This window comes from Mizuhopecten yessoensis, unplaced genomic scaffold (genome assembly GCF_002113885.1).
Source record: "Mizuhopecten yessoensis strain PY_sf001 unplaced genomic scaffold, ASM211388v2 scaffold10951, whole genome shotgun sequence".
Taxonomy (NCBI): Eukaryota; Metazoa; Mollusca; class Bivalvia; order Pectinida; family Pectinidae; genus Mizuhopecten; species Mizuhopecten yessoensis.
This window is the reverse complement of record NW_018408803.1, coordinates 661,861-689,095: the sequence shown is the minus strand read 5'-3', so window position 1 is coordinate 689,095 and position 27,235 is coordinate 661,861. Positions and strand designations below refer to the sequence as shown.

The following is a 27,235-nucleotide window of genomic DNA, read 5'->3' as shown; positions in this document are numbered from 1 at the left end:
ATAGAGTGAGAAGTTGCCTGTCTAAATTGACCTTTTTTAAGAAAACTGCCTGTCCAAAAGACAGGCAGATGGGTGGCTAGCTAATAGCCTGCTATCAACATGTTATAGGGGGCATTTGACTTTTTAGTTTAAAATTTGGTCAGTTTTAATACATGTATGTTCAGATTAAAATGTCTACCAGTTGAGGTCGATAATGACATTCCTGATTCCAATTTTATACTCGGAACACCCGGGTGTTTGTCATATTTTGTTTATTTTATCTTTATTCCTTTCTCATAATAAAAGTCCCATGAAGTATGATTTTCTCTTCAAAAATGAAGAGAAAATGAAAAAAATCACCCCTGAAATTTCATAATGAACTGTTCCAATCTTTCAATTGGAAGAGTTCAAATGTGTCTTCAGGGGTGAATGAGTTAACAAAGCTTTGTGTAGTCATTCCGGAAAAAAACAAGTTTCCAATGCGTAGTTTGGTTTTGGCAGTGGTGCGGGGAATCCTTAACGGGTTGGGATTCGTCAGAGTATATACTGCACTTATGCAAAAATTATAATTGTATGATCTGCACACATGTATACATGTACCGTATATATATATATATATATAGTACAATGTATATTGATTACAAAATTAACACAGATATATATATATATATATTAAGAACTGCTGGCCTAGTTTGAAGTTAATCCGTTAAAAACAACTGGAGACATCTAGCTAGCGGACACTGTTTTGGCAAATGAATAAGGGGCCATAACTCTGTGAATTACGGTCCGATAACTACAGTTATGGAACTACTGGCCTATATAGCAAGTGAATTATAGCTATAGTGGGATATTATAAATAAGAGGAAGATTCTTTGATCAGTATGAGTATATATATATATATAAGGTCTAAAATAGATTTTTTTTCTCAGTAATAGAAATATTTGTCTTTCAGTTTCCTGGCTGACAGATCGAGCAAATTATCTGTCGATTCTAAATGCAAATGGCATATATATATATATATATACAAAACTACAAATGTGTATATTTTTTACAAAAATAATAATGTAAACTTATAATTAATTACTATGCATAACAAAAACAAACTGAAAAGGTCTAAAAGTTATTTAAACATCATGATAGTGTATATATGTTTGCTTGTGATACTGTTTGTAAATATGTTAATTATAATAACTTAGCAGAAGTAGAGAAAAAATAAAATATTAACAAATGTACTCGCCTACCCAAAGATTTTTTGGAGTCATACGAAACATGAATCATGGTATTTAAAATGTACGGAATGAACAAATATTTGTTAGCTGTGATGTACATGTATACACTTACATCAACCAGTGAAGTGCTATGTAAGTTTATATGTTACATAAATACATGACCAAGTCGAGATCTAAGTGAATGCACTAGAGTTGACTGGGTTTATTCTACATGTTAGAAGAATTTTATCTTTTCAGTGCATCAGGTATCGTAGCGTAGAATATTATCAAAGAAAATCCTCACGAATCTTCAGACTTCAGAAGTTTGTTTCATGTGTGGCCTATAGCTAGGTTGTACAATAATCAAAACTTAATCATATGTGCTACAAAGTACATGTATACACACAGTGTATATTAACACAATCAGAGAAGAAATGTAGAAAGTTTGTAATGAAAATCAGTTTACTTTCAAGTCCCCGGAGATCTTGAATTCCGTTACAGAAAGAGAAAATTCCAGAGCAAAAGATCGCCATCTGTTCTCTGATTGGTGGAGACTTATTCAACTTCTTCTCATTTCCAATATTGATCGACCAATAGTTACTGTAACCAAACTTGATGTGGAAAATATTCTATATGGTCGGGAACATGTGCTGTTATTTTTTGGGAAATATTGATTCAAAGTCAAAATCGAAGCTCATTTTCTCTGGACAGAGAAACTATTTTTGAAAATTGCAACCAGCTGTTAGATCTCAATTCCACCAGACAAGTTTTAATTGAACTCGTTCACCCCTGAATTTTTCATAATGGACTATTCCAACCTTTGCACTGGAAGAGTTCAAATGCGTTTTTCAGAGTTAAACATCTTACAAATGAGTTAAACATCTTACAAACAAATGTTTCTGTCTTTGCCCTTGAATATAGTGTTGGTAGTTTACCATATTTATCCATCAATAAGCCCATGCCTGGTAATAAGCCCACCCATATATCTATTGCAGATCAGTATAAATGCTAAGGAATATTATTCCATTGTCTTATATATAATATAAGAAACCAAAACAAACAGCTCCCCACCCCTACTTTGAGTCAGCGATTATGTATTGGCCCCTGGGCTTATTACAGGACAAATGCAGTAATTCTTTGAGTAAATAAGAAATCTGAAATGATGCCAACAAGGGGAATATATCAACTTCTTGTCTAGTTGAGATAATTAACATTAAAAACAGGTGAGCTATGCAGGCCAGATGGGCCTCTTGCTTTCCCATGTTCTGATCAATCTCCCGGGGTGTTAAAAAGAAGCAATACGGTACAGCTACCACTCAGTAGAGGTGTATAATAATTGGTGAGATATTACCCTGTTGGGAATGACATTGAGTTCTGCATTCCTTCAAGTGCTTTTCTCTACTCCATAATGCAATCGCAGCTTTCTGTCTATCCGACTCTGTACAAAATCGTGTATTGATCATTCCGAGCTTTCAACACTGGAGTTTAAATGTCTTTGACAAACAAGAATTCATCAAGTACAGTATGTATTATACACTTTGTCCAAACTGTAGTTTTTCCAATCCAGATTTGTGTTTAATGCGGCCAAATAATTATGTCTCCCCTTCGAATGAAGGGAGACATATTGTATTAGTACTGGTTCTTCTTCTTCTTCTAATCTGACTTGTCCGGGCCATAACTTTTAAACCATTTAAGATATCTTGATGAAACTTTAGGTATGCATGTATCGCCCACAGGAGGTGTGCATTGCACTGGAATTAGGTCACTGTGACCTTCACCTCACGGTCAAAGGTCAAATAAGTGCACATTTTCAGTAAATTCTTGTCCAGCCAGTACATTTCAAACCGTTAAAGATATATTGATGAAGCTTGAACTATATATCTGCCTCACCCACAGAAGGTGTGCAGTGCAACAGAATTAGGTCTCACGCTTCACCATATACAGAGTTATGGCCCTTTGTTTGATTTTAATACCGAAGTTTGTCCACAGCATAGGTTCCATGTTATTTCACCTACGTTGACCAATCTTACCATATTGATGTATCTTAGGAAGGCGGAATTTCTCACACTAAAATCAGATTTTATGCCCCACTATATATATACAGAGTTATGGCCCTGTGTTTATTTTTAATACCGAAATTTGTCCATGGCATAACTTCTAAACCATTAAAGATATCTTAATCAAACTTGAATTATACCTGCATCACTCACGCAAGGTGTGCAGTGCACTGGAATTAGGTCTCGTGCGTCACTATATACAGAGTTATGGCCCTTTGTTAAATTTTAATACTGAAGCTTGTCCACAGCATAACTTCCAGGTTATTTCATCTACAATGACCAAACTTGCTAAAGTTTTATCGTATCTTGGGAAGTAGGAGTGTCGCATTCTAAATTCGGGCCTCTTGCCCTACTATATAAAGTGATATGGCCCTTTGTCAATTTTTTATACTGGAGTTTTTCTATTGGCTAATAAGGAGAGACATATGTTTTTGTTCACAAAAACAAAATTCTTGTTTCCTTTTGCATTTGCTTTGATGAAATGTACAATAAGTATATGTACATGTACATTTCCAGAACTCTTTGTAAACTAGACATGTTATGTTAACTCATTCACCCCTGAAATTTCATAATGAACTGTTCAAACCTTTGAATTGGAAGAGTTCAAATGTGTTTTAGGGGTGAATGAGCTAAGAGATATTTATATATACTGTATAGAAATAACATTGCACTATCATTTAAATTTTAGATGAAATCTTTCCATTGTCACTAAAATAACAGTTAAATTGATGGGATAACTCTGGATCTGCATTGCTTATAATTACAACTGCAGGTTATTGGCTTGCATGCTGAAAAATACTAAATTTTCATATTTTTTTTTATTTGAAGGAAATATTGATCATTTTATCTTGGTTGAAGATTTCAAGTTTTTACTATCAATTAAAATCTGAGCCAATGCAGAAGGGACAATGATTTATGACCAAGGGCCATTTAAATTGGATAAATATGTAACAGTACCGCTATTGTCATGAAATTTGTATGTTCAAATATTGTACACGTTTATTTTTGAATAGTATTTACAATGAATTCCATGCATAATCTTGCAATTATTTACAAACTATCTAGATCTTCCATCTGTCATAGTGGGCCAAGAATTGGTGTGTTCCTAGGAATATATCAGGTCTGTCTTATTTAAAGATTTTACAGACCCTGCCAGAACATTGACTATATATATAGTCATAAAAAGAATCATATATATACGTTATCGGACAATTTCATACGCTACTTAAATGTGCATAGCTGTATTGCTACCATATATTGCCTTCTCAGCAAATTTGGTCTTATTTAAAACATCTCTGCGTGGAATGCATGTCCGGATAGTTTCATTGATGTATTTTGGTCTTCCGGTGTTAACCAGCTTGTATGGCGATAAAGCGTGTGTGTGTATACGTATTTGTAACAAAATTAACGCACCAGAGCTACAATTTAGATAATAGATGACTAGTGTGTACATGCACCGGAGCTACAATTTAGATAATAGATGACTAGTGTGTACATGCACCGGAGCTACAATTTAGATAATAGATGACTAGTGTGTACGTGCACCGGAGCTACAATTTAGATAATAGATGACTGGGGTGTACGTGTATATTCTGAATGATGACGAAATTGTATCTACCTCAGTTTTTCATCCTCAAGGTAAGTCCATGGTCGTGTCATTTAGAGTTATTTACGCCAGTGCAAGAACGTGTCTCATTACCGTAAATGCACACAAACATTATTGTAGTCTGTACGACAAGTGATGGAAGACTCTGTGTTGTATCAAATGTCTATCCTGGGGTAGGAATGTTTCACTTGTAAATTTTTGCTTTACCCAGTTTTAGTATAACTTCTTGTAAAGTTTTCAAGGTATATATATCTTTACAGATTTATCAGGGTATTTTGGGAAACAAACCCAGTGTCCAAATTAGGAAAAAATATTTGCAAATGTAATCTGCATGTTTCCAGTAAATTAGAAATTTTGAAATGTTGAAATTGTGAAATTTAAATGAAACAGATTAATTCATTGTTAAAAATTGAATTTTAAAATATCTACAACATTGTATATATTAGATTAAATTTCTGAATTACAATAGAAAATATAAAAATAATTTATTTGAGCTAATTCAGAAAACAAAAATTGCAAAATATACATTTGTACTGGTCACTACTAATAAAGTTAATAAACTATGCTGATCGAGGTATCTTATAACCCTTTCACCACTGTAATAATGGACTCATCCAGATCAATGCATGGTAGATTCTACTTAAGTTACATAGGGGTGAAAGGGTTAAACTTCCATGGGTTAAACATGTTAGTCAAGATCTTAAACTTGTAAATTTCAGCAACAACAGGTAAAAATCACCTAACATAACCTAAAGGGGTTGCGGTGGCGGCCATGTTGTTAAGGCGTCTGATCGTCTATGATCACTAGCTCGCGATCTCTACCACTGGGTCGCCTGTTTTAGGCCTACGTGGGGCAGTCACCAGGTACTGGCCGCAGAACGGTGGTTTTTCTCCGGGTACTCTGGTTTTCCTCCTTTCACCAAAACCTTGCTCATGTTAAAATGCCCATAGCTGTTAATAGGTTGTAAAACACAAATTACAAGACTAATCGGAGCAAACCAGACTTTTAGCCATGTCAAAGGTTCATGGCTGTTTGATGGAGAGATTATTATATATTTCAACATTCCTTTCAAAAAAGTTGCTTAAAATACAGAAATATTGCGTGTTTATTGTCAAAATTTCTGAGGACTTCACCATATTTTTATTGCGATAGAAGGTTTTTATGTCCGTCTTATAAAATATAAGCTGTTGTCAATTTTACCTTTATTTCCCATTTCGTGCTTAGGGCGTATAACCTTCAGGAAATCTCAAACTAGTTACATTGACAAGGACTAGCAGATCATCTTTATACAACTAAATTGTTATGTGGACTGCAAGCAAAATACCTGTAGGTATGCCTAGTGTCTAACCCTGACTTTTAGTACAAAATATCATTCTCGCTGTACTTTTAAACTATGTATAATATACAATTACAAAATCATGGCTATATATATATACACACAAAGGAATTTCGTGACCAGAAATTCGCTGACAAAGGTGTTTCAGTAAATTCTTTGAATGCCTCCATTTGAAAGTAAGCTTTAATTAACTGTACTGGCATTTCAAAAGATTTTACAAATTGCTGACAGTGTTTTAAAAGTCAATAACAATTAGTGTCCATTCACGTTATAATGAGTGTTTATTTGGTCTAGTGTCTGCAATATGGTTAGACTAGCTACATTTGTAATGCAGTCTGCAATGGACAATTATCTTTATTTTTCAAGCGACAGAAACAGCAATTATTTTGTTTGACCTAAGGCACTTTTTTTATCTCAGTAATATATAATCCTTGTGCTGATTGGGAACAAATGCTCCAATGGAATTTTGATATATATATACATTTATGGAAGAATGCTGAATTTGTTTAGAATTCGTTAATTGAATTTGTATACTTGAAGATCTAGAGCTGTCGGGCAGTGCTAAAATGTAACAACAAGGCTAAACAAAAAAATACATGTTTTTCAGGTAACAGCTTTGAAAAAAATAGGGTACTGGACAGCTGTTGGCTGTCTTATGACTTAACTTTGCCTGTGAAATCATACAATCGCAATAAACTCATTTACCCCTGAAATTTCATAATAAACTATTCCAACCTTTGAATTGGAAGAGTTCAAATGTGTCTTCAGGGGTGAATGAGTTAATTAGCTAGGGTTAGTTACTAGAAACACATATATATTATATGCCCCCGTCATAAAATTGGGGGGGGGGGGGGGCATATAGTGTTGTCCATGTCCATGAGCAGGGGCCCCTGGGGCATTTATGTCTTACAGACATTTTCAATTTTTGTTTTGCCCTAGCTACAGGCCCACTTCATTCATTTGTATTTTAATTTGCAGTTAAGAAATTTTATTATCAAATTTCGATTTCAGAATACTGAAAAGTTAATTGTGTTTGTTTCAAGATGATTATATGCACAGGTAATGCTGGCTGCTATATATATACACAAATTAGGATATTTGTACAATTGTACATGAGTGGAAATAGGATTTCTGAATATCTTATTCTGTTTCAGACGAGCACCCACAAGTACTGACAACGAGACGGGGACTGTGGTGTCGGCGGTTCCATCAGTATATATGCCAGATGCATGACAAAATGGTGAGTCAATACTTCGATAAACAGAATAGGAAAATTATAGCAGTTTGGCATCAGTTTCTCAAGCTAATCCCGGAAAGATGAAGACATATTGAAAGAAGAAGAAGAAATAAAAGAGTTTTGTAGATTATGATGCCTCCGCCATTTTAACAGGGGTCAGAATACATAGTGTTATACATTTGTCCATCAGATATTCCGTCCCGTCCTGTCGCTTAGGGTCCTTTCCTTGCGTCTTAACGCATTTTCAGGACTCTGTCAATTTCATTTCCTAAGTTATTTTCATAAAGAAAAAGAACATACAAAGTTCAAGTTCCAGCATATCTCAAATGAGTTTGTATTTCAGGGTCCAAAGGTCAGTGCCAAAATCTATTTATCTATTTAATCTGTTTCTATTTATAGGTCAACCATTGGGCCGAAGCTTTTAAGGGGCAATGTCTTACAGACGCTTTCTCTAGAATGTCCAATCTTTTTGTTTCTTTGTTATCCATATAAAGGCATTTATAACAAAAGGGCTTGAATGTTGGTAATTAAAGTCAGAAAAAAATGGACAGAAAAAAGCAAGGAAAGTGTTTTAATATGCTCTAGTACACCATCATTTGTTTTCTCAAGTTTGATAATTGATCAAGAAAAATCCCATGCACTGTTCAATTTTCTTCTGCATAAATTTCACACAAATTGTGAAAATATTTTTTTCAGTCAAGTACAATTTTATAATGTATATTATCTAATTACATTATATGACACCGCAAGTTTTGAATCTAATAAAATCCACAAGACTGCGCTGCGGGTACGTAGAACTAGTCTCGTTCTTACGTCCTTAATTCACAGAGTGGCAGACTGCTAACAATTATCTTTTACACGTTTATTTTCGAACAAAAAAAATCAAAAATATTTTTGTTGTCATTTCATGCTGAACATACATGTACATGTACACTAAAATGTAGAATTTGCATTTATGCCTCATAATTTTCCAGACCTTTGTCGCAATTCTTTCTATCCGCCTACGTAAGCCTTTTTTGGAAGTCCTGAAAATTACCAGTACAGTATAAATTTAGTGTCTATTCCTGGTAGTGTGTTGTTTAGTAAGGTTTGACCGTATTCTGACGGCACATGTACTGAAGGACACGAGACCATCCTTGAGCAGACCCTAACTGATATAAATTTCTGTAGAGACATGTGAATTGGATTTTTTTTTTTACGCAGCCTTTGTTTGGATTTCATAAAACCTATTGAGTGAGGTATTGCATAATATACACAGAGCTATCATTCGTCAAATCTTAAAAAGGTACGAAATGTGTACAACACAAGAATGTTTTCGAAAAATGCATGTGACGTAAAGGATCGAGTTTCATTTGTTTCTGGCAAGGTTTGAAATTGAAAAAGGAGCTTATTTACCTGTTTGAGATAAAAGAAACCAAACTGATTTTAAAGTTTTGTTTTTTTCAAATTAAATTCTGTATTGAGTTCAGAACATATTTCATATCAGTATATAATATGTAGTTGCAAAATCAGTTTGTTTTCAGACGTACATTATTTGCAGATTTTGGGAAAAGGGTAGACCTCCTGTAGCGTAATTCTGCATACTATTGTAAAATATGACTAATATGCACATGAGGCCCCTGTAAAATCGGTGGTTTTCTTCTGTCTCTTCTGCTCAGGAGAAAAGAACAAAACTATCTGCTGTCCCTATTGCAACACTTGCATTGGGATCTTTATCTTTTTCATACTTTCACACTCTTTCCTTTCAGCGGTGTGACTCCCAATAAGGCACTCATCTTCCTATAATATATGACCTTAGCTGTTGCAAGAATGTTCAACCCAAAACAAACAACCAACTGATTCATGATCAGAAAATGATTGTGCATTGGCCTGGTATTGTCAGTAAAAGACATTCAACTCAGTTCGTAATCAACTATTCCAACCTTTGAATCAGAGGAGTTCAAAAGTGTCTTCAGGGGTGAATGAGTTATATGTTACTTTCGAAGGCAACTTTCGTTTTGGCCCCCCCCCCCCCCAAAAAAACAACCCAAATCTGTCAGCATGAAGGCGGAATATTAATATGAGCAGATAGCGATTGCATAATGTGTATACAAACAGTGGACATGCACAGGGAAGTAGATAACTGGCTAGATGTTTGTTTTTACCTCGTCATGATCATGGGTTGTAAGCCAAAGGAAACAATGTATCTGGTTCGGGTCATTGTGAATAACAATTGTTTAGTTCACTGCTGATATATAGAAATGTAGTTTTTAACAGTTTTGTTTCAATTCCAAGAAAATTATAACGAAAACTTACAGCACAGTTAAAACTGAACCAAGGGAAGTTCAAAAAGTGGTCTGTTAATTATAACACGGGTGAATTCAGTTCACAATAAAGTCACTACATTGGAGAGAATGAAAAGTGGTCTCTTAACACAGGTGGTCTCTTTATACAGGTTCAGTTCACAAAGAAATTGCTACATTTAGAGAAATGTAAAAGTGGTCTCTTAATACAGGTGGTCTCTTTATACAGGTTCATTTCACAATGAAATCCCTAGAACGAAAGAAGTTTAAAAGTGGTCTCTTAGCACCGGTGGTCTCTTTATAAAGGTTCAGTGCACAATGAAATCCCTTTGATGGAAAATATTAAAAGTGGTCTCTTAGCACAGGTGGTCTCTTTATAAAGGTTCAGTGCACAATGAAATCACAACAATGGAAAATATTAAAAGTGGTCTCTTAATACAGGTGGTCTCTTTATGCAGGTTCAGTTCACAGTAAAGTCACTACAATGGAGAATATTTAAAGTGGTCTTTTAACACAGGTGGTCTCTTTTTACAGGTTCAGTTCACAAAGAAATTGCTACATTTAGAGAAATGTAAAAGTGGTCTCTTAACACAGGTGGTCTCTTAATAAAGATGGTCACACGAACAGGTTCAATTACATAATAAACAGTGTATAGTTTTCATACGCTGATTAAATTACACTGACATAAATATATAAATAGTATGATGTTGTTTACATCATGTGAACGAGATGAGGTTTGTAAATATTATCTGTTGCGTCTGACTCCTATATAATCGTCAAACATCATGCCCAGGAGTTAAGACTTTATCAGATAACTGTCAAGCCCATGTTTAATTTATACACAGATACACAATGAGATCATATTTGATATGCTGATACACTGTATATATATATTTGATTGTTTTTTTAGTTTTACATTCAAGTAAGATTAATAGGGTTTTCCATTAGGGAATCAAATTTATGCTAATGTATATATATTCCTGCACAGCATTTAAATATTGCATTATATTCAATACATATTACGTCAATTATCCACTTCCCTTCAAAAATGTTTTAATAATATTTTTAAATTTACAATAGGTAAATTTTACAGCACTTTTGTTGTCCGGCATTTTTTTTTAGAAAAAGATCAGTAACCCTATATGGTTCCACGTACCTATCCTACATGTGTCATTATTCTACAGGTAACCTACATGGTTTAACTCATATTTACCCCTGCAAATTCACAATGAACAGTGGCGGACCCAGGGGTGTTGCCCTAGTTTCCCGGGCAACACCCTTTTTTCTGTGTCCAAAAATATTCTGGACGTAGGTTTTTGAAGATTTACTTCTGTTTCATATGGGATTTCCTTCTAATATCAACCATCCCTTCAACTAAGATTTTCTATGGCTTCCCCTTGTCAGCAGTTTGAATATCTATATATGCCTATGGGTGTTGCCCAAACAAGGAGTCCAGTACTTATACTCTAAACAATAGGGAATTAATCCTCTATTGTCTATATATTAGTAGGGGGTCCAGTCAGGTCAGTGGTCAAGGCTCACCGGACTGACTCTACCTAATCTTATTGTTCTTATGTCACACGGTGATGTGATCACCCTGTCCGTTGATCAGAGAGGACTATACCATCTGTTGGAATTAGGTATATTGGCCATGGTAAAGTGTTATTTCTAAGGTAGAGTCCATTTCATGATAGATGGATATACCTGTATTTTTACCTGTGGTTTCATGTACACATGATCACCAGGAGTTTTTTATTATACCAATTAAAAAATGTAAATTTCAAAAATTTCAAAGACAATAAAGCAGGCATCAAAGCCTGGTGTGTACATCCTTTTTCATTAGGAGTTGCCCTTGTACATACGTATGCATACTTTTTCACAATAAAAGACAAACAGTTAGATCATGATTCATATTTATGACAAAATAAATCAATATTTTATTGCCAAAATGCTCGCCTAAACTACATGCACATATAGGGCATGACACAAACATCAACAGTTAACCACAATCTGACTAAAATCATCTGTTACAATTGGCTCCGCCTGGCGTGGTACGAAGTTAACGAAGCCATGCAACAGATAATTTTAATCAGATTGTTTTAACCAAAAACCTACATTTTTACCATTTTTTATAGAGAATTTGTTAACACTCGCTCCGCTCGGCCATCATAAAATATAAATACTCTACGTTATAAAATATAACTTGGAATAATACCACAAACTCAGAAAACTATTTTACGCCTCATTCAATCTGTTTTACAATGGAAATAATGTCCGATAAATTCTTGCTTTCTACACTCGGCAGTGCTTGAAATAGTTTAGTATTACATCTTCAGAAGAAAAACATTTGCTTTGATCTGTTCAGTGGGGTTATATAATTGTCACAATTTCAGAAATAATGCAGTTCTGTATATTTTTTGGTGCCAGAAAGTAGTAGCATGTACAACCTACATGACAATTCTAATTTATTAGTTCTAGATAAGTGCAAAAATTTGTCCTTTTCCGATGTTAAAATTTTGGGCAACACCCAAAATTAATAAATTAATTCCTGGGTCCCCCAGTAAAATTAAAATCTTCACTATATTTCAAATATTGGTGCGACTTAAAGATATTTTTTTTCCAAGTTGCCTTTTGGATATCTAGAATTCTGCATATGAAATTTTACATCAGTGCAATGAAACACACATATTTTTGGTCTGGCCTTATCGACTCTATCCTGCTGTGTGTTATTGTGTATATGTGCATGCAGATATGATGTTTAAACCAAGTATCTCGGTCAAGGTTGACAGTTGACAAACGATAAGACATAAACTTTACTGTAAATGAGTTGTATACCTAAACAATACTAGCGATACCTTGCTTGTTGTTTTTAAACGAGTGGAAATTGCTGATGTGTTAATTTGATTTTCTGCAAAACTTGAAAAGAAGTTTGTATCTTGAAATCTACAATGTAGATCAATGTTAGTTGCCAATTTATTTGATAAAATATTTCGGTTTCTCAGCACGCTTAAAGCCGTTGAAGGCTAAAAGCTGCTTGCTTAGCAGATATCTAGATCAATATATATATACACTTCTCAGAAAGGCGTCTCACCGACAGGCTGGAATCGCGGTGCGATTCATGAATTTACGTGGATATACACACATGCCACAGTGTCGCGGCAGACAGATCAATATGACAGATGTAGACACAACTAACGATTTACTAAAATTAGAATGTGTACTTGGGATCTCAACCTTATGTACGAGTTGTATATCAGGTATTTGATGAAGCACAAAGCTGTATGCATAGATACATGCATGTACGGTGGATTTGTGTGTGTTAATTTCGGTTTGAATAGAAGTGATTGAAAATGATGAGCTCGTAGAAAATGATACCCGACGTCAAACCCAACACTGTGTCTAGACACAACATAATAGTCAGATTGGAAAGTATGTCGGAAAACACAGGTCGTATTTAGTTGCTTCCATTCAAATTGGGATTACAGCATTATGTTAGATTACAGAGGATGTCGGAATACTCAGGGGTCAGATTAGACAAATTTCACTGTATGAACACATATATATTTCTTTTTAAAAATGCAACTTTTGCTTCGGTCTCAAACAAAGTGTCAGTTTTTTCTGGTCTAGACCATCTTGAATTGTATGATTTAAATTTTAAAGCCTTTTNTATTTGAAAAAAAGACAAAAAAATAGTTACTTCAGCGTGATGCCCCTTTAATGAAAGACTTTAAATTTTTTGAATTTTTTCATAAAGAAACTTTTTTTTTTTAATAAAATTCTATACCGGTATTATTTATAAGTTCTTGCTGTACAGTACAGCCCTGTATAGTTGCTTAAAATTAACGTTTAACATTGATCAGGAATTGCAGGAGTTATTTATACATTGCCGGACGCAAGACGTACAATGTACTTAACGAGTGAAACACAAACTTTTGTCCTCATGATCAGTGCAGGAAGGTCATTGGTCGTGAAATTAAGTATGCATGAAATGTATATTGTTCAGATAGGGTACATGTACTGCACAATATATTACATTAAGATTCGTTCACGGTTCAACGGCCTGTCAACACAATACAGACATTTAGGGCCATTACACACATTTAGGGTGGCTTACACGGTATACAATGGTAATTCGTTTGTCGACCAAGGGTGGCCAAGGCCATGGCCAGTTCAGATAGGAAAGCAGTGAAATGTATATAAGGCAAAAGAGAAAAGGCGGAGACCATTTTAGGGGCGTTAGCCATCTACAGCAAGACTTTAAAACTAGAGGACGGTTACAAGTATATCTATTGATTACTGTACATATTGTAAACCATTCAGACAGGCCAATGTCTTCTGTTGACCTAGACTATAATGAGCCGTTCGTGGTTGTTAAATTATAACCCTGGAACTTTAAATCAGCTCCAACTCTGGGACACAATACCCACATATTTTAAGAACTGGTGGATAATTAAAAAAATATATTTATATATTTCACACAAGTGTGTCACTTGTTTTTTGTAATGTGATACCGTTTTTTTGTATCATTTTATGTAAATGTCTTGTAGCCAAAGACATCTATATAATGGCCAATGACCGGCCATTCGGTATAGATGACCGGTGTATGGCAGCCTGGAGTTGACCGAGAGCTTATAGGTTCCTAGTACACATAGGAATACAGTTATACATTGTAATGCTAATGACCTATAGACTTACATATACTGGAACGGCTTTCTATCATCCTTCTTACGATCATGGTAGTAAGCTTCAATAATATTGGAACTACCTTAAGGTAGAGAGTCCCAGCAATCTCCCTAATTATCTCCAGAAAAAAAAAGAGTTCCGATAAATTGTTTGTTATTTTCTGACTTGGAGTTGCTTTCTCATTTTTAAATACTACTGTTTAAGTAAAAGAGTTATGTGTGAAAGAAATACATATTTATTATAATTTTCTTTTTCATAAAAAATTATCTTCCAGCAGTATTTTATTATTTGGCCTGAGTGGAAGTTGTGTCAACAGTATGGAAAAACAGATATATTTCATTATTTAGTCCTGAGTGAAAAATATGCAAACAGTTTATACGTGTGAGATTCAGAAAAAGATTTATTCTATTATTTGGCCTGAGTGAAAATTGTGTGAATGGTACTTGAATATATACACAAGCTAACATTAGACCGAGCTTATATTGTACACATAGTGATTTAACTGTGATAATGTGGGTCAACCCAAATCCAGGTTATTGTAGCATTAATGGTCAGGTTATCATGATTTATTTTTTTTGGTTTGAGAATTCACTCTCACTTTATTTGACCTATGATGATATAAAAATTAAACTGTTCTTAACTTTAAGCAGGGGAAGTATTTCAATTGCGGCTTATGATAAATTGGAATGTATATATGTGGTCTAACCCTTTCACCCCTATGTAACTTAAGTAGACTCTTCCATGCATTGATATAGATGAGTCCATTATGGTCTACAGTGGTGAAAGGGTTAAGAAATTACAGTATTGATAAAATTTACAGAATGAAAAATAAACTTGAATTAAGAGACGGAGTGAGATACATCTGTTTGATATAAATGATAAACGCTAAGTTTGTTACGAACACAACAGTAATTGAAAACTTAGTTTAAATGAGTTTTCAATGACTGTTCGTGTTCAAAACAAACTTAGCATTTATTAATTATAACAAACTGAGGAACCTAATTCAGCAAGCCGATTCTTAATGACAGCACAATGTTTACCTCCCGACAAAACTCTTAACTTAATATACAGTCAAATAGTACAACAACCTTCATAGGAGACCATCTGTGTCATGAGTCCATTTTCAACATGCCCCATTCTAGTGATTTCATCGTGAATTTTACTCCGAGACAACGTTTTTGTATTTACATACTTTGAGTGTCAAGACAACGTTTTTGTATTTACATACTTTGAGTGTCGAGACAATGTTTTTGTATTTACATACTTTGAGCGTCGAGACAACGTTTTTGTATATTTGCATACTTTGAGTGTCGAGACAACGTTTTTGTATTTACATACTTTGAGTGTCTAGACAACGTTAACAACATTTTTGTATTTACATACTTTGAGCGTCGAGACAACGTTTTTGTATTTACATACTTTGAGTGTCGAGACAACGTTTTTGTATTTACATACTTTGAGTGTCGAGACAACGCTTTTGTATTTGCATACTTTGAGCGTCGAAACAACGTTTTTGTATTTACATACTTTGAGCGTCGAGACAACGTTTTTGACATGTGTGTTTGTTTGGTTTTATTGCCGCTTCACTACCGAGCACCAGCTCCAATTTTGTATTATCGTAATTAGCTTTACATACGGCTTAAGTTGATATAGCGATACATGTATTATGCACAATACAATGTCATACAAAGTCAAGTTCAAGTCATACACTGATTATATTCACTCATTTTAAAAAAAACGAGAAATTTTCCGAAATTATATAGTTTCGTAACATTTTCTGTTCTAAGCAATATAAATAGTTTACACATGGATGGCTTTCAGCGAGAATAAGGTTTTAACAGTTTTTGCAAGAGGAAATCATATTATTTACATATAAAAACAAAATTAAATTCATCTTCTATTTCAGTATTACATGTGGGGTACATGCGGTTAGTTGGTTACCCAACAAACAATTATTTTTTTTCGACTCCCAGGGGTGGTCTCTTAAATTTACCCGGTAACCCTTTCACCCCTATGTAACTTTAGTAGACTCTACCATGCATTGATATGGTTGAGTCCATTATGGTCTACAGTAGTGAAAGGGTTAAAACAGGTTTGACAATATTGTACGTAAAGGTACTTAACATAGTATTTTTTCTAGTTTTTAAATTTAAAGGACTCTAAATTTATATATAAATACTATGACACTGCTGCTAGGGGAAATAACAGTAGAAATACGGTACGGTCCAGGTAAGCTGGGTGATGTATTATATATATCACAGTGTATTTATATGGTATTTACTTTGTCATACAAACATCCCCTATCAATCGCTGTAGGATTAGGAAAGTCACTTGTTAGCCAACGACCTGTTGTAAATTGGCAGACATTTCGACGGTTGTTTAAATATTTGATATAAATTCATCTCGGTTCCATTGACATTTCTATCCACTACATATGCATGATTGCCAAATGAAAGCAATTCAAAATGCTTACATTGACATGTTTTTGTGTATATATACATATTTATTTACACAGACAATTTTGGCTTGATTTTTATAGTTTTTTTGAGGCAATGCCAAAAGATAGGTGTTTTCAATAACAATTTCAATTTAGGGGCAGTAATAAAAACATTTCAGCAAGTCTTGGGGTTTTTAAATACACCTTTTTTTCCATTATTGCTTGCACATTTACTGGGAAGATATTTTGATCTAAATATATATAGTTGTTTGACACCGAGAATAAATACAATCATCTAGGGTAATAGTATGTGTATGGATAAGTATTATAGGTGTAACACATATATATAGGCAAGGCTACTAAGGGTTCATATGGTAATAAATGGGAGGCGTACGAGCGGGCTCAAAAATATACATATGAATGGAAAAATTGAAAACCAGTTGTTGAATTTGCCCGAGTTAGATATTATCTGGCAAGATGTCCTCACCTTGGTTTGTCTGATGTTGTATATCCATTGTTTTGCTAACTGTGTTTATTTTGCTGTTGTTTAGTCGCCAGGCATATGCCGAGCAGCTGGCCGCCCAGTTTGGACTACATCCAGCGATCGGGAAATACGGATTGCTCCCAATGCTTTGCCTAATGTTATATACCCATTGTGCTATCTGTGTTTATTTTTACTGTTGTTTCATCTCCAGGCATATGCTGAGGAGCCGTCCAGTTTGGACTACATTGTACTTCCAGCGATCGGGAAATATGGATTGCTCACAGTACTTTGCCTAATGTTATATACCCATTGTTCTGCTATTTGTGTTTATTTTTACTGTTGTTTTATCTCCAGGCATATGCTGAGGAGCCGTCCAGTTTGGACTACATCCAGCGATCGGAGCTGTACCCCAAGAAGTTGCTGGTGACAGAAGACGCTGCTCTGCATGTGCCTTTCCCGCTCCTGTGTGGGGAGGCTGTGGAGTTCCTTGGGCATATCGACGAAGGCGTGATCGCCCTATCCAACTTCCGGCTCCTCATCCGCTTCAAGGACAGCTTCATCAACGTGCCGCTGGGGCTGGTGGAGAGCGTGGAATGTCGTGACATATTCTACCTATATGTGTACTGCAAGGATGCTACGGTGGCCAGGTGAGTTGCTGACGGAAATCTGACATTAACTCATTCACCCCTGAAGACACATTTGAACTCTTCCAATTCAAAAGTTGGAACAGTGCATTATGAAATTTCAGGGGTGAATGAGTTAAGTAAGATTAATTAGCCAAACTCAACATCATTACAGTGCCAACTTCCGGTGTATTTCATAATAAAATATACAGGTCAAGGTACAGGCATCCTCGATACTCCAGGGGCTACGCTCACTCACTGTCGCTCCTCGATACTCCAGGGGCTACGCTCACTGTCGCTCCTCGATAGTCCAGGGGCTACGCTCACTGTCGCTCCTCAATAGTCCAGGGGCTACGCTCACTGTCGCTCCTCGATACTCCAGGGGCTACGCTCACTGTCGCTCCTCAATACTCCAGGGGTTACGCTCACTGTCGCTCCTCGATACTCCAGGGGTTACGCTCACTGTCGCTCCTCGATACTCCAGGGGTTACGCTCACTGTCGCTCCTCGATACTCCAGGGGCTATGCTCATTGTCGCTCCTCGATACTCCAGGGGTTCGCTCACTGTCAATCCTCGATATTCCAGGGGCTATGCTAACTGTCGCTCCTCGACACTCAGAGGTTACGCTCACTGTCGCTCCTCGATACTCCAGGGGTTACGCTCACTGTCGCTCCTCGATACTCCAGGGGCTATGCTCATTGTCGCTCCTCGATACTCCAGGGGTTCGCTCACTGTCAATCCTCGATATTCCAGGGGCTATGCTAACTGTCGCTCCTCGACACTCAGAGGTTACGCTCACTGTCGCTCCTCGATACTCCAGGGGTTACGCTCACTGTCGCTCCTCGATACTCCAGGGGCTACGCTCACTGTCGCTCCTCAATACTCCAGGGGCTATGCTCACTGTCGCTCCTCGATACTCCAGGGGCTATGCTCATTGTCGCCCCTCGATACTCCAGGGGTTACGCTCACTGTCGCTCCTCAATACTCCAGGGGCTATGCTCACTGTCGCTCCTCGATACTCCAGGGGTTACGCTCATTGTCGGCCCTCGATACTCCAGGGGCTACGCTCAATGTCGCTCCTCGATACTCCAGGGGCTATGCTCACTGTCGCTCCCCGATACTCCAGGGGTTACGCTCACTGTCGCTCCTCGATACTCCAGGGGCTATGCTCATTGTCGCTCCTCGATACTCCAGGGGCTATGCTCATTGTCGCTCCTCAATACTCCAGGGGCCACGCTCACTGTCGCTCCTCGATACTCCAGGGGCTACGCTCACTGTCGCTCCTCGATACTCCAGGGGTTACGCTCACTGTTGCTCCTCGATACGCCAGGGGCTACGCTCACTGTCGCTCCTCGATACTCCAGGGGCCACGCTCACTGTCGCTCCTCGATACTCCAGGGGCTACGCTCACTGACGCTCCTTGATACTCCAGGGGCTACGCTCACTTTCGCTCTCTGCACCCCTGGGATATGTCATAGCACAATTGATGGCTTAGTATTCACTACGTACCTTGTGGATGAGAAGAAAGACCTGAATTGATGTACATCAAAAGAATCTGTCAATCACATAACAGTAAAAGTTGCTGTTGCTCCTCTGTAATCATCAATGGACAGGTATCAGCCTAGCGATTGGTCAGTATTTTTACCTGTGACCAATCAAATAGCTAGCTGCGTGCATTTGATTATGCTATGACATAATAGTCCATGGGTGCAGAGAGGGAAAGTGAGCGTATTCGTAACCCCTGGAGTAGCGAGGATGAGGATTATATTTGTGCATTTATCAACTGACAATGACATTACGTTGTAAACTGCCATTTCCGTTGTGAATTTGATCTGACTTCATTCGCACAATTAAAGCTAATTTGAAGAAGAAAATTATGAATTTTTCCCTTTTGAATTTCCAGATGTGCGTTTAGCGACAACGATTCCTGTCAGTTATGGTACCGTCGTGTCAGTGAGCGTGTGGCCCCACCCAGGGAGCTGAAGAGCTACTTTGCCTTCGCCTTCCACGCCTGGTGTGTCGACCTCTGCCCTGGGGGGCTGGAGCTTGATGCCTGCTATCAGCTTTGTAAACAAGGTACAGTACCCAGGAACTTTAGATTATGTTACGGAAGTGTAGGGTGGAAATCTGTATTGAAGTATAGTGGAACATTGCCCCCTGGCTCGAAAATTTGGGAAAATCTTTGGGAAAATGGTAGTTTTCGTCACGTAAAAATCTCTGATTTAGAATGCTTTGTATAAATGATCATTTACCTGAAGTTTTTGGGGTTTTGGTTTTGCATTGCGAAACAGGAATTTATTTGTAAAAATTGATAAAAAAATTACCTTGTTGACACATTCCTCCATTTGGTTTGTAGTCTTATTTTAAAATAATCTTGAAAATTATTTTGTCAATTTCTTTTTATATATAACAAGTGCTCTCCCTTTTGTTCTGTTTCTATGAAACACTTTCGTCTCGAGTCCTTTAAATTGCCATAATGATTGATGTGAGATATTTCATCTTTATCATTTATTTTTTTGGCAGATGAGAATTTCCACTTCTCATTTGGAAAGGAGGTGGAAAGAATGAAGTTTAACTTGAAGAATAAGACAGCATGGAGAATCACCTATCTTAACGAGTCTTATGGGTAAGGCTGATCACACACACAACAGTTCTTAAATCATAAGGACAAACAAACTATATGTCTGTTTTCTATTACTGCCCAAGTGCACTCCACTTTGAAAAATTACCAGAAATATACTTAAGTCTGTTTCAAGCTAATTAAGGTGTGACAGCCATGTTATGTAAAGAATTTGATTTTGTATTTCCAGAGTGTGTCAATCGTACCCGAAGTACCACATCGTCCCAGCAGCCATCACTGACGAGCAGCTGAAGAAGGTGGCGAGCTTCCGAGCTCTGGCCCGTTTCCCCAGTGTGGTTTGGAGGTAGGATTTATGAATTTTTCGCTGGTACTCTTGAAAAGGACTGAAGGTTCGCACTCAGTGTGTATATCTCATTCTCTGGAGCCTATCTCTTATGGTATCACCTACAATTGCCCAAATTTCTGTGCAAGTGCCTCTTGGGATGGCAAAGAGTAGCATACTGAAATCAGGTCAGTTTTCGTTTATCGCGATCCAAACGGTTGAACCGGTTGTACCAGAGTTGTTCGTTTATGAAATAAGATCGGACCTAGTTATCTGATGCTGCTTTCAGGCGGGCCTTGACAAAGCCTTGCAAGGTCGCATAAACATTTGCAGATCCAAAAGGATTTATACCCGAAATTGTTACATTTAAAAACAGAGGTACTGGTTGTTCCTCATAAACAAACAGGCTCCAGGTTGCTTGCTCAACTGTGTATAGTGTTATGGTCCTTTGTTCACCATTCAAAGTCAACAAATTGCTTGCACCGCTTTGTGTAAAGTGTTTAAATAGCAAAATGTCATACAGAATGTAATGTTGATAAAACGGATACAAGTTTTATCTGAATTGGTGAAAAATATATATGTTATAAGATGAGTCAACTTAGCCTGTAAACAAAAATATTTTTGTTTGCGGTAATTCCACCTAAACTAGAATTTGGTGCAATTGAAATCATTTAATTTTTACGGATATTTAAACTGGTTTCCAAATGTTTCAGGGACCAGCGTAATGGAGCAGTATTGGTGCGGTGCAGTCAGCCCGAGGTTGGATGGCTGGGCTGGCGGAATCCCGAGGACGAGGCCCTTCTGCGTGCCATCCCTCTTGCATGCTCCCAAAATCCTGGCTCGTACCAGCGCAGTATTGCAATTCTTGACGACTGCAGCTCTTCAGAGAGTGGGTCACAAAACGGAGGTAAGATCCTGGAAATGCATCGTAAGATCTGTATCTTGGCTATTTCCCTTGATAAACAATAAACATTTAACACGATTTTCTCCGGTTTCTCGGGACGCCTTATATACACCATTTTCATTCTTTTGGTGCCACAGAGCAAAATAGGTATTTATTGAGATGTTAAATTGGTTGCAGATGCTGGGGATGAAAGCCTTGGAGAAGACAAGAGAATGCTGGTGATCGACTGTCGGTCGTACAGCGCCGCCTTCGCCAACCGAGCTAAGGGCGGGGGTCTGGAGTGCCCAGGTAAGTCATGTGACCTAGTCTAATGAGAGCAATTTGTTAATCAGAAGAATTGAACAATAAAGAGGGCTGCAGTGGCTGAGTGGTTGAAAAGATAAATATGTATAAATATAAAAAGGGGATATCCAGGGAAGGTAGCAATAACCGCGTGTTATAAACTGTTTGTTTTATTGTGTTACAGAATACTACCCTAACTGTGAGATCCAGTTCATGAACCTGGCCAACATCCACTCCATTAGGAAGAGCTTCATCGCACTCCGCACGCTCTGTAGCAGTGGGCCGGACCAGGTGAAGTAAGTGTCTAAGTCAAGTTTAGTGTCAGAGGTCAGAATTAGTGTTAGTGGGGTCAAAGTTAAAGTCAGGGGTCAAAACGAGTGTCGGGGGTCAAATTAAGGGTCAGGGATCAAATTTAATGTCGGGTTAAAATTAATGTAAGGGGTCAAAGCTAGTGTCGGGGGTAAGCGTCTCTTTCAGGTGTTAAAATCAGGGTCAGAGGTCAAATTTTGAGTCAGGAATGAAATTTAGGGGTCAAAATTAGAAACTTAGTTCAGTTATGAAGTGTCAGGATTTAATTGATGTATTCTTAACAAAATGGCTTTTAACAATCACTGGATATGGAATTTTATTTGAAAATAAAATTAATAATCTTAACAAATAATTTGGCTTGACTGTAGACATTTTGGCTTTTGTGTTGAACTTTTGTGTACATCTACCACAAAAACAATGCTGTATGGTTGATTGTTCTGGGCCAAAATTCACAGAATTAATCCATGAGAAAGAAACGTAGCATATGACAGTGAAGTATGGTAAATTACTGATTACAAAACAGATGACACAGTGTGTTAAATGCCACAACAACAAAAAATAAAAAGAGTAGTAGTCCAAAAATCAAAATTACATAAAACAGTCAAATCTGTTTGCAAGCACCTGTTTTCAGAGACCACACGTGTTAAGAGATCACCTGTGTTAAGAGACCACCTGTGTTAAGAGACCACCTGTATAAAGAGACCACCTGTGTTAAGAGACCACCTGTATGTAGAGACCACCTGTGTTAAGAGATCACCAGTATATAGAGACCACCTGTGTTAAGAGACCACCTGTATGTAGAGACCACCTGTATAAAGAGACCACCTGTATAAAGAGATCACCTGTATGTAGAGATCACCTGTGTTAATAGATCACCTGTATATAGAGACCACCCATGTTAAGAGACCACCTGTATATAGAGACTACCTGTGTTAAGAGACCACCTGTATGTAGAGACCACCTGTATGTAGAGACCACTTTTAACACTCTTCATTGCAGTCATCATTATGTGATCAGAACACAGGTAAATAGATCACCATCCATTTTGTGGACTTTAGGAAGGTGGCCTCTGAACACTGGTCAAACTGTTTTAATGTTAAAGTCAGGAGACTTCACTTACATAACATAATGTATAATGCTACTAGAGATTAACATTGAATTACATTGTATACATAAAGAGGAAAAGATAAATTGAGCAAGGCAGTTTCAGTCGCGTTTCACGTACTTTCTCCCTTATTTGAAATGTGGAATGAGGGAGATCTCCCTCACTGGAGGTTTCAGAGGTTGACACCTGTTTCAACTTAATTATGATTCCATCTTTGTAGCTGGTTTTCTGGACTGGAGAACTCCAAATGGCTTTTACACACCTCGTGTCTCATGAAGACTGCTAACATTGCGGTCAGCTCCATCGACAAGGAGGGGCGGCCGGTCCTGGTCCACTGTTCCGACGGCTGGGACCGCACCCCTCAGATCATATCTCTGGCAACACTCCAGCTGGACCCCTACTACAGAACCATGGAGGTAACAAGCCTAAAAGCCTTCGTTGCAAGGAATATTGATAGATACAGTCAAAATTTGATGGTTCAAACTTTACGGGGCAATCTTAAAAAATTTGAAACATCAAGACTTTGACTAAATAATGTTGAACTTCTTGGAGATCCTGTAGATATTCAATTTGAAATAGATATAAATATTGGATTTAATGTTTTATGTATTTATACACTGTAGTTGCCTTGTTTAGATGTTAATAATATAAAATGACCCTGGGGTATCTCATTGTTCTCGTACAGATACACGTAGTTACTTTACTTCAAATTATTAGTTGTAATTTTCCAACATTTACCTAACAATCGGAACTTGATTGTAATTCAAAACAGTCGAACATTTGACTTGAAATAGTTCAATTCATAAATGGAGTATCACTCAGTATATAAGGTCAAACAAATCTGGACTTTGCCGAAATTTTGACACATGGAGAAATTTGAATCTTAGAAGTTTAATTATGGGGGTTTGACTGTACTTGAAATAGAGAGGTTTTGTTTGGCCTGATACTATAATCGCTATCACCCCAATAACTACATTCACCATTGCAGGGTTTCCTGGTACTAATAGAGAGAGAGTGGCTGGACTTCGGACACAAGTTCGCTGACCGCTGCGGTAACGGAATAAACAACGAGGATACGAATGAGCGATGTCCTGTGTTCCTTCAGTGGATCGACTGTGTTTACCAGATATACACGCAGTTTCCTACAGCTTTCCAGTTCAACGAGGCCTATCTGGTGAGTCAGCAGCAAAAAAACACCATTTTGAGAGACACTCGGATTGATATACCACTAGAGTATGTATGTTGATGTAATAATAAAACAGGGTCTTTTGAATTTGCTGAAGAAATAAAATATTGAAACCTTCGAACCAAAAGTCTGATTTAACATTTCATTCTGTTCATGAATATTACGAATTGTTCCAGTCTAGCTAGCTGTTTCTATCTGTACTGGAATATGCTGGGAAGTAACCCAGTGATTCAGTACTTTTGGAAAGTCTTCCTGATTTTAAAATGATTTCAGTTCGGTAGATTTCATATTAGCATTGGTATGATTATCGCGATCGATATTTTGTAGTTTTTGAGTTAATTTTTTTTTTTCCTCAGGTAAAATTGGTGCAGCACACGTACTCGTGTCTGTTCGGTACATTCCTTTGTAACACGACCCGGGAGCGACAGAAGGAGGAGCTGGAGAAACGCACCGCCTCTGTCTGGTCACTCCTCAATCTCAAAAACAAGCGATTCCTCAATCACCTTTACTGCCCCACTATAGAGCAGCAGGTTCGTAGTAAAATGATGACTACAAGTTCATGCATTGATGAACTTGACGGACAAGATTAGTCCATGTATTGGTTAAACCTATTTACCTGATGAATTCATGCATTCATGAACTTTATATGTAGGTTATGTATAGGGGTGGTCGGGTGACGCACTGGATAACGCACTTGCCGTTTAACCAAGGCGGCTGGGGTTCGATTCCCTGATTGGACATTAAAAGGTATGGAGTTACCTCCCCGACCACTTGGGTTTTCTCCAGGTTAAGACTCTTCTCGCGCTAACATGCATACCAACAAGAGTGATTAATTTAAGTTGAAATAAATTGTTTCGTATTTTTAGTAAAATAAATAGAGTTTATACATGTATATCATTAAGTTATGCATATGCATTGATGAACCTTATTTGCAAACCGTGTCTATGCATTGATGAACCCTGTATTTATGCATGTATACAATTTTTATTCTTATATTGATGAACTCTTAGTACAATTGGAGTTCATCCTTCTATGAACTTTTAAAATACATTATGTGATAAACATGTATCCATGCATTTATGAACCCTTTAAAATGTGTGTTCATGCGATGATGAACCCTACTATCTGCAATTGATTTTGTTTCTTTGATCTTTTCTCTTTTCACAACTAAATCTGAAATAATCCTTTTATATCAGAATTTATATTGAAACATTTTCATCTGTAGGTGCTGTATCCCTCATGCCATGTAAGAAGTGTCAAGCTTTGGAGGGCTGTCTTCTTGTCAAACAACTCGTCCTCGATGGGGCCAGAAGAATGCGCTCTTGACAAACCTTCACTCGTCTCCGAACCTGAGCACTGTAGCTTGCAGAAGACGAGATCATGTGAGAATTTAGCTGCCAATCAGGAAATGACAATTTTAGCTAGTCCCAGTCGTAGAAAAAGTGACCCAAACATCACCAAGGATTTTGTAGACCAAGCGCTTCACTTGGCGCCGAAAGATACGGAGCAAAACTCCAGTCGTACCAGCATTCCAAATTCTGTCAATAAAGACGACACAGCACCTGTTGTTATGAATGGTGACTCAAGTTCAGTAGAAAACGGACACGATAGTGAATGTTGTGACAAAAACGAAAAAGACGTTAACTACAGAAATGACGATATCGTGCGTGAGATTCAAATGAATGGAGAGAGTGATTCTACAGAAGAGGGAGAAAATGACAAAAAAGATGACGAAACGGAACGCCATAATAGAGACAGTGGAGTGGAGGAAGAAGTGGACGACAAAGGGGAACAACTCTCACTGATAAACGAACAAGAAGTGAAGGGGAAACAAATCTTGACAAACGGATATACAGGCGAGGATTCGACGATGGTTAATGGTGAAAATGTGATAAGTAATGGACATAGTAATGGAATTGAGACTGAGGATAAAACGTGTCAAACAATTAAAACAGATAGCGACGAGAATTTAACACGTAAGACGGGGTCCCGCGAGCTCGTAATAGAGAGCTCGACAGACACCCTGTGTGAGGAGGACGGCGAGCATTGCCGGTGTAGCGCGTCGAGTCTTGCTGACGGACCACACGGCAGAGTGTCGTCATGTAGCCAAGAAAATGTACACTGTGATAGGGAATGTAGGAATATCAAGACCGTGAACAAAATAAAGTCGCTGGAGAGCTGCTCGAGTATCAGTACGAGTACCAGCGACATTAGTAACTCGCACGTTCACATGGACTGTCTGCGCCAGGCGGCCAACCTTCTCCACCTTCAGCAGTGTCTGTTGTCACAGCCACCCGCACTGCGGCTCGACTGTGGATCCAACGGGTGCGGCAAACTATCCAGTATTCCAAACGGAGGCTGTCATTCCCCTTCCACTCAGTTTCCGACTCCTGTCAGCTCTCAGACCCCAAACTCGACCTGCCCTCCCACACCCGGCACTGATAGCAAGGTTACAAGATTTGATTTTTTTTCATTTCTTTGTGCATCTAATGGTTGTTGTTGAAGAAATTTTTCAAGAAGAAAGGGAATAGTTTTATATCAGTCCAATTTCTAAATATATCATATTTTTCAGCATGTTTTAGATTCAAGCTTTCAATAGCAGCAAGAGAGAGA

At 37.4% G+C, this 27,235-nt stretch overlaps 1 protein-coding gene across 3 annotated transcripts in view; it reads left to right on the top strand.

Annotated features, from left to right (window-relative positions):
- LOC110463996 (myotubularin-related protein 3-like) overlaps positions 1–27,235 on the top strand; it is a 43,038-nt gene that overhangs the window by 9,164 nt on the left and 6,639 nt on the right. Inside the window, exons 1-13 of one of the 3 annotated variants that reach the window (XM_021518985.1) lie at positions 4,798–4,882; positions 7,342–7,427; positions 17,665–17,957; positions 19,837–20,009; positions 20,457–20,559; positions 20,744–20,857; positions 21,550–21,743; positions 21,918–22,028; positions 22,207–22,318; positions 23,657–23,852; positions 24,425–24,610; positions 24,979–25,152; positions 25,848–27,071. In XM_021518985.1, coding sequence (XP_021374660.1) covers positions 4,813–4,882; positions 7,342–7,427; positions 17,665–17,957; positions 19,837–20,009; positions 20,457–20,559; positions 20,744–20,857; positions 21,550–21,743; positions 21,918–22,028; positions 22,207–22,318; positions 23,657–23,852; positions 24,425–24,610; positions 24,979–25,152; positions 25,848–27,071 — 3,036 coding nt within the window. In that variant the 5' untranslated portion in view covers positions 4,798–4,812. Of the gene's footprint in view, positions 1–4,797; positions 4,883–7,341; positions 7,428–17,664; positions 17,958–19,836; positions 20,010–20,456; positions 20,560–20,743; positions 20,858–21,549; positions 21,765–21,917; positions 22,029–22,206; positions 22,319–23,656; positions 23,853–24,424; positions 24,611–24,978; positions 25,153–25,847; positions 27,072–27,235 lie in introns of those variants that run through there. The other 2 variants (XM_021518984.1, XM_021518986.1) reach the window with 2 other exon arrangements.